The sequence below is a fragment of the Mytilus trossulus genome, chromosome 4, assembly GCF_036588685.1.
Source record: "Mytilus trossulus isolate FHL-02 chromosome 4, PNRI_Mtr1.1.1.hap1, whole genome shotgun sequence".
Lineage (NCBI taxonomy): Eukaryota > Metazoa > Mollusca > Bivalvia > Mytilida > Mytilidae > Mytilus > Mytilus trossulus.
The window spans coordinates 50,720,839-50,736,883 of NC_086376.1; the positions used below are offsets into that span (position 1 = coordinate 50,720,839).

General features: G+C 31.1%; 1 protein-coding gene across 5 annotated transcripts in view; it reads right to left on the minus strand.

Moving 5' to 3' along the window:
- LOC134715470 (prominin-1-A-like) overlaps positions 1-16,045 on the minus strand; it is a 103,827-nt gene that overhangs the window by 24,349 nt on the left and 63,433 nt on the right. For all 5 annotated transcript variants that reach the window (XR_010106726.1, XR_010106725.1, XM_063577655.1 and 2 more), the window contains exons 19-23: positions 15,680-15,754; positions 12,581-12,634; positions 11,707-11,787; positions 8,533-8,601; positions 6,862-6,954 (exon numbers count right to left, since the gene is read on the minus strand). Coding sequence is in view for 3 of the 5 variants with exons in the window: in XM_063577655.1 (XP_063433725.1) it covers positions 6,862-6,954; positions 8,533-8,601; positions 11,707-11,787; positions 12,581-12,634; positions 15,680-15,754 (372 nt within the window). In the remaining 2 variants the exon portion in view is untranslated. The remainder of the gene's footprint in view (positions 1-6,861; positions 6,955-8,532; positions 8,602-11,706; positions 11,788-12,580; positions 12,635-15,679; positions 15,755-16,045) is intronic.

The window sequence follows — 16,045 nt, forward strand, 5'->3', positions numbered from 1 at the left end:
ATTTAACAGCTAAAACAGGCAAAATGAAGTACCCTTATTTTGTCATCATATAGATGTTGTGTTTGAATTAAATTGATTCATATGAAGACTAATTTACATGCAAATATATATTATTTTATGACAAGCCACTACCCCTTGACATGCAAAATCTGACACCCCGAGCGACACTTAATATTTTGATGAATAATAGTTTTAAAACCAATTAATATTTACTAAGAAACTGGTATTTGGTAGAAGTCCATGAGAGGAATACAATTATATATAAATAATACGGAGGGTAGTTGTGTAAAGTAGTTTTTTATACCGAAACTTGCATATAAAGCCTCAAAATCTGCAACACGGAAAACTAGGGCGAGGTGTTTGAGAAAACTGAGCACTGAAACCGACTGCTTCTGCTTTCAGGAAATACATTACGTTGCGGTTCATTCCGTGCAATACATTATATGGTACTGAGAGTTCTTAAAATAAGAAATTTTGATGCTTGAACTTACCTTGTTACTTTTTTGTCCCTTCAAAATAGCCACCCCATGTCAAACATAGCCGACACCCCGCATGTGGCGTTCTACACGGTGTGTATGTGAAAACAAAATTAATGAAACTAGTATTACCCTAAATCAACTGTCCAATAAGATATGTGATACAGATGTAGATAGTTACTACAAAATCAAAATGGAAGCAAGAAATCTGTTAAAAAACAACAAAGAGGAATATGACAACAGAAAGAAGTCAAAGATGAAAAGGATAAAACAAAATCAACTCTATAGCTGCAATTGTAACACAGATATGGTCAAAAATAATTTCCAGAAATTGTCAAATGACAGTGGTCAAATCAGGGATGATGATCTTATAAAAATGAAAGTGAGAGGAGATGGAAATTGTTTCTACAGATGTATAAGCCTTTTTCTATATGGCATTGAAAACCACCATAGTAAAATAAGACAAGCAACAGTAAAGTATATGAAAGAACATAAAGATAGATTTTTACCTTTAATAGATGAAAACTTTAATTCACACATGGCTCATCAATCTATGACTGATGGCACACTAGAATCATGGGCAACAGAAGCTAAAATAACTGCAGTAAGTGAAATGTATGACTACACAATATTTGTAAAAACTAAAATAGATGGAGCAGTTGCATGGATTAAATATTCACCAATAAATGGTGTACATGATAAAGAAAGATGGATAGCCATTGAGCATTTACAAAATCATTTGAATTTATTGAAATTTAAGCAGAAAAAGTGTGCATGTGAGCAGATTCACCTTACAACAAGTAACATTCAAGAACAAAACAACATGGTTAGAAACAGAGAAGTACAAAATGATGAGATAGATTGGTTTGATCAAACTAACATGAAAGATAATAGTAATAAAGACATAGAACCATTTTCTAACAGACCGGAGAAAGAAAAGAAAAGTTTTCAAGAAAACGAAGTCACAAATACAAGTTGCCCAGTCATTAATCTGTCCAGTAAAAATCTAAATACAGAACACATGTCATTGTTATCAAAAGGATTGTCTTTCATTCCTGCTCAAAAGAAGGTAAACATTGGTAAAGTTTTAGCAGATTTAACAGAATGGGAAAGAAGAATGAGACTAAAAGAATATTTTTACAACATTAAAGAACATGAAGAAATCAAAGAGAAATCAAAATGCAGCAAAACACGCAGAAAAAATAAAGATTTTACACCAAAACCAGGAAAAAACATCTGGTTAGATACTTACATAGAGGTAGTTAAAGGAGATGTCATGAATGGTCTGAAACAGCGCAAATCAATAAATCTTACAACGAAAGAAGAAAACGCTCTTAAGGATATTTTACAAGATGATGATATAGTTATACGACCGGCAGATAAAGGATCAGGAATAGTAGTTATCAACAAAGAAGAATATTTTAAGAAACTAGAAGAGCGCTAGCTAGGAAATAACAAACAATGATACTTATTGTGAAACAGAGCAAAACACGACACATCAAATTACAAAAAAGGTAAAATCATTAGTTAATAGAATGAAAAAAGAGGGATCAATTTCTGGGGAAATGAAAACTTATTTGATACCAAAACATCCACATCCAGCAAAATTAAAAGGCAACCCAATAATCCACAAACAAAACAAACCATACAGAGCAATAGTTAGCGGGATAGGTACTGCCACTGAAAAAATTGCACAAATAGCAGAAAAGGAACTAGACAACTATGTTATCAACTCACCAAGTTATATTAGAGATACTACCGATCTTTTTAGATAAACTTTCAAAAGTAAAACAGCCAATACCAAAAAACAGCATATTGTTTTGTTTTAATGTAGTAAAATTATACCCATCTATACCTAGAGAAGAAGGAATAAAAGCATGTAAAAAAGCTCTTGACACCAGAAAAAATAAAGAAATACCAACAAATGATATTCTACAAATAATAAGATTAGTTTTAGAGGGGAATAACTTCAGATTAATTGACAGAGATTTTCTGCAAAATGAAGGTGTGGCTATAGGGTCAAAACTAGGAAAAAATTTTGCATGTACTTATATGCTACAATGGGACAAAGCACTGGATAAATTCAAAGAGAAACCATTGTTTTATAAACGATTCATTGATGATGGTTTTGGAATATGGACTCATGGCGAACAAAAACTCAAAGAATTTATGGACTTTGCAAACTCAATAAATGACAAAATAAAGGTGGAGCTTAGGTACAACAGCAATCAGATTGAATTCTTAGATACACTTGTGAAAATAAAAAATGGTAAATTAACGACAGACCTTTATACAAAGCCAACTGATAAGTATATATATGTTCACAGCAAATCATGCCATCCAAAAAATTTTAAAAGGGCAATTCCATATGGTTTAGCATTACGATTAAGAAGGATTAGTGAAAATGAAGATGACTATCAAAAACATAGACAAGAACTAAAATTACAACTGCGAAAAAGAGGCTACAATGAAAAATTTATTGAAAACCAACTAAAAAGAGCAGACAACTTAAATAGAAAAGAACTGTTACAGAGAAAAAATAAAATTAAAAAAACATCAGAACGCATACCTCTTGTTGTAACCTTTACGGATTTACTACCCGATATTCATGACATTGTTAAAAATAGAATTAATATTTTACATAACTGTAACTTGATGAAAGAAATATTTCCAGAACCACCACTAGTAGCTTATAGAAGAGATAGAAACTTAGCAGACATAATTGTACATGGAAAACTGAATAAGATCACCAAAAGAAGTACCAACTACAGCAACAATAAAACATGTAAAGAAGAATGTGAAGTTTGCGATATTGAAAGAAATGAAGAAAAAATTATACTCAGAGATAAAACATTCAACCTTAAAAAGAACATTCATAGATGTCAACTAGTAAATCTTATTTATGGACTTCACTGTAAAAAAATGTAACCACTATGTCTATGTTGGAGAAACAGAAAGATCACTTAACGAAAGAATAAAAGAGCATCTTGCAGATATCAGACATGACAGGGATACAGCTGTGGCAGAACATTTCAACCAAAAGGATCATTGCAAAGAGGACATCACAGTTCAGGTTCTACAACAGATTTATGATAAATCCGCAAATTACAGGAGATATATTGAGGCACAATGGATGCAAAAACTTAATACAATTGGACCATTTGGAGTTAACGTTAAAAAGGAATGACTTTAATTGATCAAAACTTATAAAATTTAACTGAAATTCATGCAAAAGTATTGTGACGTCATGTAATTGTGACGTTAAGGTATTATGACGTCATGATGTTTCCAAGGACATTTAGCTATAACATCTTATCAATGATTGAAAAGGAAATACAAATGTAAAGTCAGCCATGTAGTCAAGAGGAAAAATAAAGAACTGAAGAAGGCCAATGGCCGAAACGTCTTAAAAAATTGGTTTATTTAAACAATTATTATTATTAATAAATTCCATGTTTATTTGGTATTATAAACATTTGAGCGGTTCATAACATTTTCCATACAATGTATTTTGGTTAGATAGTGTTGTGTGCGGCACAGTACATTCTATTGAAAATATAATATTTTCTTTGTAATAGAAAGTGTTGTGCGCAGCACAGAACAATTCAGTACAAAATAAACATGGAATTTATAAAAAAATTAAATAGCAAGAAATCAAGCAAATTCCATAATTAAAAATAATTCCAAGTTCAAATAATAGCCTGTTAGAAGTATATTTTGGCCAATTCCTAAGAAAAATTGAATCATAATTTCCTGTTGATATGCACATCTAAATATTTTGTCCATTTATCTACAAAGGAGTAAGTTCTGTAAGGGTCATATTTGGCCCCAATTATAATGTTCATAGTTACAAGACAATAAATGTTTTAAGTTGCCTTAAAGACATGTTAGAAAGTTAAACAGAACTGTTTTTGTCAAAGTTTAATTCTAACACGTTGATTTTTACATCCAAAAAAGGTCAAAATAAGGGATTTTGGTGAAATTTGACAAAATCAGCTAGATTTCAACTAAATGAAGGACCAGGAAACATAGAGCGCAGGCGTCGACAAGCTTAAGATTCAAATAAGACATGTTAAATGTCTTCACAAAAATTATTTTAAAAGATCTTTGTTGTCGACGTATGCGCTCTATGTTTCCTGTCCAATAATCTATGGAAATTTACCCATTTTCATTGATTTTTTCGTGAAAAATCAATATGAGTACAACTTGTGACGTCATAATGAAACGCAGAAACGTAAAATTTTCAACAAAATGGTTTATATCCTAGCTAGTCGATGTAGTAGCTGTAATTTATCGTGATATTGATCGATAAATCTGAATTTGAAATTTACGCTAAATAAGGAGGCCATTTTTGGACCTTATCGAACATACTCCTTTCATGAATTTCTGTGTGTGGTTTCAGGAGTTGTGATGACAAGTACAGGGACTGCATAGAAATTGCTGCAAGTTTTGTTTATCACACATTATTTTCAGAATTGAAAAATATGATTTAAGTTCGGCCCTAATATATATTAAGACATCAAATCTAACTGGAAAGCAATATTATCATAGTATCTCAGTAACTTCGTTCAAAAGCTTTATCTATCATGAATTTTAAATGATATATGAAAAAAATATACAAATCAACAGATTGTTTTGAACCATACAGCATGGTGGCATTCAAAATATAAAACTTTCTTTGAATTGACCAAAAGACTACCTATTCATAATTCTAATGGGTCGATTATTTTAAAAAAGTATGATTATCAAAAATAATTTGCAATTATCCTTTTTTGGTATGTTCAAAGAAAGCTTTGGCCCTTAAGATCATGATTTTTGTTAATACCTTTTAAGGATACTGCAACACATTATTTTTACTTTTTTTATAATTCAATAAATACTGTATTTGTCATAAAAAACACCAAACAGTGACGTACATATAAATTAGGCAAACTTCCAACTGTGAATTGTTTTGTAAACGTTTTAAATACTTTGTCATAAACATTAACAATGTATCACTAATTATTGATGATAAGTCTATAAAAGATAATCTCAGGTAAACACTTGTGGAAATAGCATGTCATAAATCATTACAGTGGTCAGTGACCGGAAATTTAATTACACGTGTATTGTCAGATTAACTCTTTAATCCATGTAAATCCTGGAGGTCATGTTTTGACATATTTGTATAAGTTCGAGATAAATGATGAATTTTGAATGCTTTTGTTAACCTGGGGTCTTTAAATTTAGTTCGACTCAACCGAAATTTCGACTCATCAGGAGTCGAAATACATACATTTATATGGAACAAAGTTCGGGACCACATGAAAACTTCGACTCATCCGAAATTTCGAGTCAACCGAGTTCGAGACAACGAGAGTTAACTGTATATATAAAATGTTTTCTCACTTTGGTAAAACAATTAAAATATATTTTAGACCCATCTACACAAGGTGAAAAAGCTTGTGTGTCTTGACAGAAAATAGAATGATATTAAGAGTCTTAATATCATTCTGTGATCATTCCTTTTGATAGTGAGTAAATGAAGCAAAAAAAATAATCTATCAGCCTTTTTTTTGACATTATAGTTTGCATTTTTTAAATAGAATGTAGGACAGAAAGTCACAGGACAAAAAGTCACAGACAAAAAGTCACGGACAAAAAGTCACAGGACAAAAAGTCACAATTCATTTTTTCAGATTGTTTTCTTTGAATAAAAAACGCTTATTTCTACATACATTTTTTTGTATTTTTCTTGAACTATTGTATATAAACCAACATTGTAAACAAAATTTATCAAAAAATTATCAAAGATGATTAAATAATTGTTAAAAAAACAAAATGCCAAAGTGGCTTGCCACTTAAATGGCTTCATGCTGCCAAGAAATCTTTCTTTTGCATGATTAAAACTAAATAAATCTTTATTTTCAAGTATAATGACACATTCCCTAAACTTTTATATGAATATATGTATTAAAAAGTAAATATTTCAAGATATTTCTCTTACATATTCAAACAGTTGTCAACATATTATTTGTGACTTTTTGTCCTGTGACTTTTTGTCCTACCAAATTTGTGACTTTATGTCCTGTGACAAAAATTTTTGTCCAGTGACTTTCGGTCCGTTTACCTTTAAATACAGCTGTCTCCCAAAATGCACCTCTATTCTTGAGATAATGTTAAAAATATGCAGCAAAGCCCTATATTTTGACTTTTGAAAAAAAAAATAGTAGTGCATATGAACTTTCCATTCTTGGATATATATATATTTTTCATAATAAAAGTGGTTCAATTTTAGAGATAAAAGGAGTTCCTATGGGAGGTTGCATTATCTATATCTATAAAAGTGCAACTACCTCATACATTCATGTCAGGCACTATAAAATATATAAATATATATACTTACCAAAGTATCAACAAGGTATTTACAGAAGGAAATAACAAAAATATCATTGTAGAGGTTCCAAACAGGAGTGCACAATCCAATCTCATTCTCAAGCTGAAATAATAAAAACTACCGATTAACATTAGACTTAACACCAACATATAATAAATAATTGAAGAACAATCTTGAGCAATCTTACGTTCTCACATACATTTACTGAAATTTGCTTATAATGAAGATTTTACAAAACCACAATGCCCAGTATCAAAAGAGTGAGTTTCCCCAGTATTTCCCACTGGGCTGGGCAATACTCAATAACAAAGAGCACAGAAAAAACCAAATGAAATACCCAAAAGTTGTACAAACTTGGGCAATTCATTCCTTGGATAAGAAGAACCTCAATATTTCAAACCATATTTGTTTAGTTTAAACATATTTATTTATAAGGATTGGGAAACAAGTTTTACAACTTATATTAATCCCTTTCCACTTTGCGGGTGCGAGTGCTGCCTTGTAGCGGCATTAGCCTACTCTTTTTCGAAATCTACAAGGGTGTCTTTAACGTGCAAGAGATATGGCTCTCTCTTAACACGGGCCAGCCATTTATCGTCCCCGTCCAACGGACTATCATCGTTTCCTCAAGACCATACTCGCAAATGGTGTCAAGGGAGAGCCGAAAATTAAGTTCCTGAAATTTTCATCCCAAACGGGAATCGAACCAGGAACCTTTGTGTTAGTAGTCCGATGCACTAACCACTAAAAAACTCTGACATACAGCTATTCCCGCTCTTATATTTACAGTCCCTCTGGTCATGTTTTAAATACTGAAGATTTAAACATAATTCAACTTATAAACATCTCCGAAAGGTGTTGTCTACGAATATAGTCCCTAGTGTAAACAGTGTATAACTTGCATGTTTTATTTAATACACTTTCCTTATTTATTTCTTGATATCAAATGCATGAAATATTAAGTAGGGGGATGTAATTACATGTTTAAAAAATTTGGGTGCTGAATCTTTATGTTAAGTAGTGATTTGGTCCAGTTCAAAAAGGTCAAATTTTATCACGTCTGAAGCTGTCAAACTGAATTTTACACCCCTTTAACACAGAATTGTCAATATTTTGAGTTCGAGCTGGTAGAAGTTTCTATAATTTTGATATTATTTGTCTCACTAGTAGTACACTACACTGTAAAAATCTTTGAGAGAAAGAGCAGATGAAATTTTTTTAATTTGAAATTATTGTCTAAAAGAAATGCACTACGAAATAGGCCAGGTCGAGATCAAATAAATACTGTCAGACAAACATGTACACCTTATGATTATTTCAATACACCCAATATATTTTATAGCTGATCAATTTCTATTAGTATTTGAAAAACAGACCAAAACACACAAAAAAACTGAACTATTGCTTTATTTTGTGTGCTTTAAATATTTTTTCTAAATATTTTAAAGAGAAATCAAGGCTTAATTGAGAGAAAAAACAATGCAATATTTAATATACTTAATATTTCTAAGCGGTATAACTCTTTTGAAAGTAATTAATTTGCACTGCTTTTCAATATCATTGGAAATATTTGATTAGATTCTATAAACTTTTTACTTGTGAGAGCACTTAAAATGCAATTTCCCATAAAATTATAATATTTCCCCTTGTCAGGTGTGCTTTAATGATTATGATACTTACAGCATCTAGTGTATCATTGACCATAGAATCAACAACTTTAAGCAATCTATTAGCATAATTCTTTGCCTCCTGCAATTAGAAAATACAACATATTAATTTGATATCCCTAGGATATTGTCTGTGTAATGTATTGTAGTCAAGTTAACAACAAACATAAATGAACTAAAAATTCCAAGGTTTCAAATTATCACCTATCTGACTGCAATGCATAAACCATGAATAATATAAAAAGAATGTAACAAGTAAATCATTGGGGTATCATAATTCTGTGAAATGATAGATGTAAGGCTTGGATTGATGACAGGGTTTAACCCAAACAATGACTGCATAATTTAATTAGGTGCATTCTATATTTAAGGTCTTTCCTCTCCGTGAGGAAACCCCTTATTGTTTTTCTAATGTTTTTTTAAGGTCTTTCCCCTAAGTGAGGAAAGACCTTATTGTTTTTCTAATGTTTTTTTTCCTTTTTTTTTAAAAGGTCTTTCCCCTATGTGAGGAAAGACCTTATTGTTTTTCTAATGTTATCTTATAAAATGTAGAGCTCATCGAGAGGAACATTTTATACACTGTATGTATGCAGCAAAGTCTTATCATTTTCCTAATATGTAAGCTTGAAATTGCATCGTAATTTTGGTTGCACTCAGTGACCTTTGACCTTGACTGCATATTGAAGGTCACATGAATTAAAGATTTTTGGTGAAGGTCCCAAGTCTCTATGACTTCTGGTTCTCGAAATACATTTTTTTCTAAAATTATGTACAATTCTTCGGGGGGAATAACTCCTTAAAAAAAAGAAAAAAAAGAAAAAGAAGAAAAAACATTAGAAAAACAATAAGATAAGTCCAAAAATGTCCGACTATCTGTTCAAAAGTTACAACGGGATAATTCTTAAAAGTATAGTATTTTGTATATATCAACCTACTATAAACTGCAAAGATGATCAGTAATTCAAGACCGTCAATTTGAGGTCAATGTCAGGTCATGATGAAATTTCACCTTGACCTTCACAGTATACTATGACCTTGACCTTGTGATATTTGAAAAGTAAAATGGTCCTGAGTTGAATGGTGGTACTCCCATGTCTCCACGACTTCCGGTTCTCAAGTTTGGTATTGCATCATATATTAGATGATTAATTTTGACCTTGGTGAACTTTGAAATTGTCCTAATGTTGTCCTTCAACTGTAGATCATTTATCATTTAACAGATTTGAAATATCGATTGTTGTTTTAGAGATAATGCAGTATGAAGTTTTGAGAGCAGCAGCATATATTTCTGAATCAACAACAGCTTACCACTTAAAATGTTTAAGAAATTGAAGAGGTTCACATAGTTATATGTTTGACCAAATACCAAAAACATTCCATGGAAAAAAAACACCAAAAAATCATTTTGAAATTTTCATGTTTTGCATTGACTTTGTAAGTTTCATAACTTCTATTTATATCGCTGATATTGCATCATTTTTGACACTTTATCAAATGGGGTCATCTGATATATCAAATTGAAGGTTTCAATAAACTCTACTTAAAAATGAAAATTTTAAACCACCTTTTCATCCCAGGAGGACGGGTGGGGTTATTTAGTGCAAACATTCAAATTTCTCAGATGGTAAGGTTTTCGCATATCAAATGAAAGAACATAAAGCGTACATTTCCAATTCAAAATTGACGTCTCCCAAAAATGGGTTGGATAGTGTCATTGAGTGCAAAAAATAAATTTTCTTTTAAGATAGGGTTGTTGTATATTAAATGAAAGCTCATGATGTGTACATTGGATATATCAAATCCCGACCTCCAAAAATTAGTTGGATAGGGTCATTAAGTGCAAAAATCAAACTTTCTAGAACATAGAGTTGTTGCATATCAAATGAAAGCTCATCTACTGTATGTTATTTATATCATACTTCCGATCTCAAAAATGTAGGCAGACGAGGTCATTAAGTGTAAAAAGCAAAAAGTTTCAGAAGGTACGCTCGTCGTATATCAAACGAAAGGCCGTACAAAGAACATTACGAAAACATCACTTTTACAGGAAAGACCTTTCAATTGTTTTACAAACAATTGAGATACTAGTTTTTCATAATTTGTTTTTTTCAAATTCGTTATTTTTTTTAAAGATTGGTGGCAATATCTTAAGATAGATAGAATTATTATTAAAACTGAGAAAAGATAGAACCATTTTAGCAGCATTTGAAGTTTGAGCAGTTTGTGTTTGACTTCAAGCATATTTTTAAGGGAACCATTTAGTCAAAGAAGGTAGCAATCATGGTTGCAGTATTTTTGGAAAAAGGGAAGGGGATGGGGTAGTTCATCAATATTAATTCTGACAGATGGTAAAAAATGATTAATTTTTAAAAGAAGAAAACAGGCAGATGATATCAAGGGCCATTTTAAATCTCATGATGGCAAATCATGGGCTGCACCATGAGCCCATGGTACCCCTGTCGCCCTTTTGATTGTTTTTATGTTTTAAATCAATTCATATGATCTACTAAAACTGTGAGCACATAGATAGCAGCCATATGCAATTCTGTGGAAAAAAGAGAACATATACAATTTCACCAAATCTAGTTTATCTTATTGTCTGGAAACCAAATGTCTATGGACAACAACAACATCATTCCATTATACAAACTAAACAAATTTCAAGTTGTATATAATGCAAATTTCCATGATGTCATTCACCTATATATGCCACAGATGTGTTTGTAAATTAACTGTTAGCTTTATGTAAGCTTTTTTTATCTGTCTGACTTTTACTGCCAGTGAATATTAGTTTTACCCAAAGAAGATTTCCTATGCTTTAGCCAATGACAAAAAAAAAAAAAAAATATATTATATAAAATTGTTTTATTGAAGCTTACTGCTATAAAATTATGGAAATTATCTTGAATAAAGAAATGTTTATCATTTTAAATTTAAGAAATTTGTATCTCTCATGAATAGCACTGTATCCTTTTTCAGGATTTGGCTTTACTTTTGGTCCTGTTGGTGTATCGCTTTTTTAAAAGTTTGAATCAGGTTTTTGAATTTCAAATGTTTTTGCCTCTAAGTGACCATCACTGTTCACGGAAGAAAAATAGTTTGCCAAAATGTGCATCTGCCATCTGATGCATGGTACCACCAATGTTATGACAGTACACTAATTTCTACTAAATAGAGTTTAACTTACATCTTTGACTGTCTGTGAGCCATTATTCTGAAGATAGGTTTGAGTTTCGTTAAAGGCAACTAATGTATTGTCAACAGTATCCTGCAATAGAAAATTACAATGGAAACAGTAAATAGTACTTTCCCCCCAAGCCATGTAAAAAGACATCTAAGTAAGCAAATGTAAATGATTGAAATTTGATGAAAAGGGGTAATGTATATAGCTTTTTAATTTCAAAATAAACAAAGCAAAATTAAAGGAAGGTCTGCATTTGATTGCACCTGTCAGGAACCTGATGTTCAGTGGTTGTCGTCTGTTGATGTGGTTCTAATTTCTCGTTTTTTTTATACAGATTAGAATATTTGTTTTCCTGTTTGACTGGTTTTACTGTTAAAACGGTTAAACACTAGCCTTTTTTGGGGGCCCTTTATAGCTTGCTGTTTGGTGTGAGCCAAAGCTCTGTGTTGAAGGCTGTACTTTGACCTATAATGATTTATTTTTATAAATTGTGACTTGGATCAATAGTTGTCTCATTGTTAATGGATTTAGTGTTAAGTTGATATTAACAGTCAGAGATAAACATATGACCTTGTGTAACAGGTATCAACAGATTGTAGAGCCATTGATGTGCATATGTAAATACAAATAATATAAAGTATTTCAATTAACTGATCAAAACCAATATTAATTCCAATAAAAACAATATTTAAAGACCTAATTATAGTGTTGAATTCAAAAACTTTTATTAGGCATTCATCATACAGATGCTTTGTGTTAAGGCAGTGCATGTTCAGTAATCAATATTCCTCTTACTATCTGTATTTCTAAAACAAACTTTAAGCTGTCAATGATATATTGGTGCTTTCAATTATTATAATATTTAAAGAATACTTACACTGGTGCCATTGACTGCTGTTTCTAAGGCATCAATCTTGCTTTCTAAAGTAGCCTACAATTAATCTATAGTATAATATTTGAAGACAAAAAAATCTCAGTGTATGAAAGGCCAGGATATTGAATAGCATTTAGAGATGTAGATAAACATTAGTCCTTTATACATCTATTCTTCTCAACATAATTCCCTTTTATGCATTTTACACAATTTTATTAAAAAAAAACCATTTCCTGATTGAATAACATTCTTTCTATTTGACTCAAACTTAAAAATTAACCTTTCAAAGTTATCATCCCTTAGTTAGAAATGGGGGTGAACAATTTGTCATATCAGTATATATAAATATACCTGAAGGCTCTAGAGAGACTGTGTCAGTTATAATGGATTATGTATGATTTCAACAAAGGACACTCTCCAATAGTGTAGACTAGAATACTATTTATGACAGAATTCTTTTTTTTGTCAATCTTATTTTGATGATAATTTACTTTTTAGTTCCTCTCTATTTTCTTCAATAATTTGTTAGGTTTTTTTTGAAACACAAAAGAGGGTAAAATAAAATCCTGATTTTACAAGAGTTACAGTCTACTAACTATATCAGCAACCTTCAACTTTTTAAAGCTTGCTTATGATAATTTTTGTGGGATTTAAAGTATCTATTTATCAGTTATAACTTTTATCATACAAGTCCAAACTAAAATCAAAGAGCTGATAGCTCTGAGGTGGAAGAAGGTGAATAAAAGGTAACTTGAATTACCACAAAAGCAGCCCCACCCAGCCTGCTTTGTTCCATTATTGTTATGACATATTTTTTTTTCTTCAAACAAGAATGTGTCATAAGTACATGGATTTCCCATCTGTACAATCATTTTCTATGTTCAGTGGACTGTGAAAATTAGGTAAAATCTTTAATTTGGCAGTAAAAAGTAAGGAACACATGTGTACTAAGTGCCAAGTTGATTGAATTTCAACCTCAACCATAAACTTTAACCTGAAGCAGGACGGATGGACAGACCAGAAAACATAATGCCAATGAATGGGACATAAAAATAGTAAGACTTGTTACATACCTACCATCTTTTGAAAGTTCCCAAGGAGGATTTTAGTGCGCAACAACAATTTTAAAGGTTACAATTTTTAGCGAGGTTTTTTGCACAATCTTGATTGTCTAGAAAAAAATTCATATTTGTATGATGAACTTAAATGCCGTTTTCTTAAGTCTGTTTGCATGATTGTAGTTATTAAATCGGTAGAAAAGATAAACATGTAGCTAGCAGACCAGGGTTTATTTTCTTGTGTAAGAATATAAGATGCTTGTTGAAATTTCCAATTTTGAATTATGCACAAAGATGGACCTTTAACAGGTTGGGAACAACACTCCAAATGAGGGGTAACCCTCATTTGAAGAACATAACAACCCACTGTAAAAAAAGAGCACCTTTATATTCGTATTATTTAATGAAACTTTTCCCAAAGAACTATGCATCTATCAAGTATTAAATGGTCAAAACATGTCAAAAGAATTTTGTGATATTTCTAAACTTGTATCTTCTTTATTAATTTGACCCCTCATTAAGAAAAGTTGTTCCAAATATAATGATTTTTTCCACTTTTGAGTTAAAAATCTTAAAATTTTTCTTTCTTTTCTTTTACAACAGTAAAATGACCCCTTGGGGGGGGGGGGGTCCTTTGTTGGTCTTTGTGAAAAAAGAATAGTACATTGTCCTTTAAATGATTTAATTAAATACAAAAATAGAATATGTTACGTCCTTTAAATGATTTAATTAAATACAAAAATAAAATATGTTACAAGTATTATGTCAATAAATTAGTGAAAAAAAAATACTATCTATTATCTTTATGATAGTACTGCATCATTGAATTTTGTCAATCAGCCATGCTTTTATCCTTTAGCTGTGTAAGAACCTCAGCTTGCAGATGAAAATTCACATGCCATGTTCACGATTTTACCACAGGCACTTGTATCAAAAAAAAAATTCCTATATACCTTAATATAACACAAGGTACATAACTATTTTTTTTTGAAAAATTACACCCAGTCCCGAAATGTGACTTCTGAGACCTGCTTCTAATGATCCCGACAACAATGATAGTCGTGTCATATACCATTGTGTAGATAAATCAATTTAGATTTACGGCATATTAAGTTTAAGTAGGTTTAACAACCGAGAAATAAAAAAATAACGGGATTTCGGGACTGGGTGTAATTTTTCAAAAAAAATAGTTAAGTACCTTGTGTTATATTAAGGTATATAGGAAATTTCTTTTTTGAGACAAGTGCCTGTGGATTTTACAACTAGTTGAAAACAACACAAGTTCAAAATCTAGCATGTTGGAATAATCTTCAGACAAAACGTTTTTGATTGGCTTATTAATTGATCATGAGAAACACAGAATTTGATTGGCTGAACATGATTGTCTTACCTTGGGAACAAAATAAGGAACAGATGATTTTCACTAAATCGTATTTAAGAGTTTTTTTAACGATACCCTTAATATTATTTTTTTTTAATAAATGCAAGGACATATTATAAAACGTTCTTGATAAAGAGTAAAGAGAATGAACACAGGGCGAACATACTATACAGGCGAAAGAACTCAGGATAAACAGACCAAGGGCGAACATGTAAACAGGGTGAGTTGTCCCGATAACCAATTCATGCATGCTTACTACAAACATCTAAGTAAAAACATCCGGTTACAAGTAAACAAATAACGTTCATGTAGATGAGATGAAATCTAATAATTTACATAAATAAAAGGGTACATATTTACGATAGTGATTGTTTTTCAATCCTAATTTACATATTAAATGATTCAGATGCTTAATCATGTGTAAAAATCAGTGTCAGGAATCAGAAGTTGTTATGAAATTGTAATACACAGAAAGGGATGCGGCATATGGAGGTTCAATGATTTTAAAGTCGGCACCATAGGCCTTCAGAAGACTTGAAGTCTTCTTCCACCAAAAAATAAATATCGTTAATATAGGGCAATAACTTCAATAGGGAGCAGTTCCCCTTATGAGTGTCTTAATATTGTAGATGGGGCATAATGAAAATAACTTAAATTACATACCATTGCTTTGATGAAGTCAGCAAGTTCATTGTCATTTATACTGTCGGTAGTATTTGCATGAGCATAAAATTTTGTCTGCAAGAAATACAATTCATTTAGAAAACATATTCACAAAATAAAACTATGAAGTAACTGCTTTTATGTAGTTGTCTGAATAAGACTTAATTATTACAGTGTTTGTATTAACATGAGCAACCAGACAGTTGGTGCAGGCAGGATCTGCTTACCCTTCAAAAGCACCTGAGAACACCCACAGTTTTTTGGATGGGTTTGTTTTGTATAATCTATAGTCTTTAGTTTTCTTTGTTGTGTTTTAATAATTGTTGTTTTTTTTGTCTTTTTCATTTTAGCCATGTCTTTGTTAGT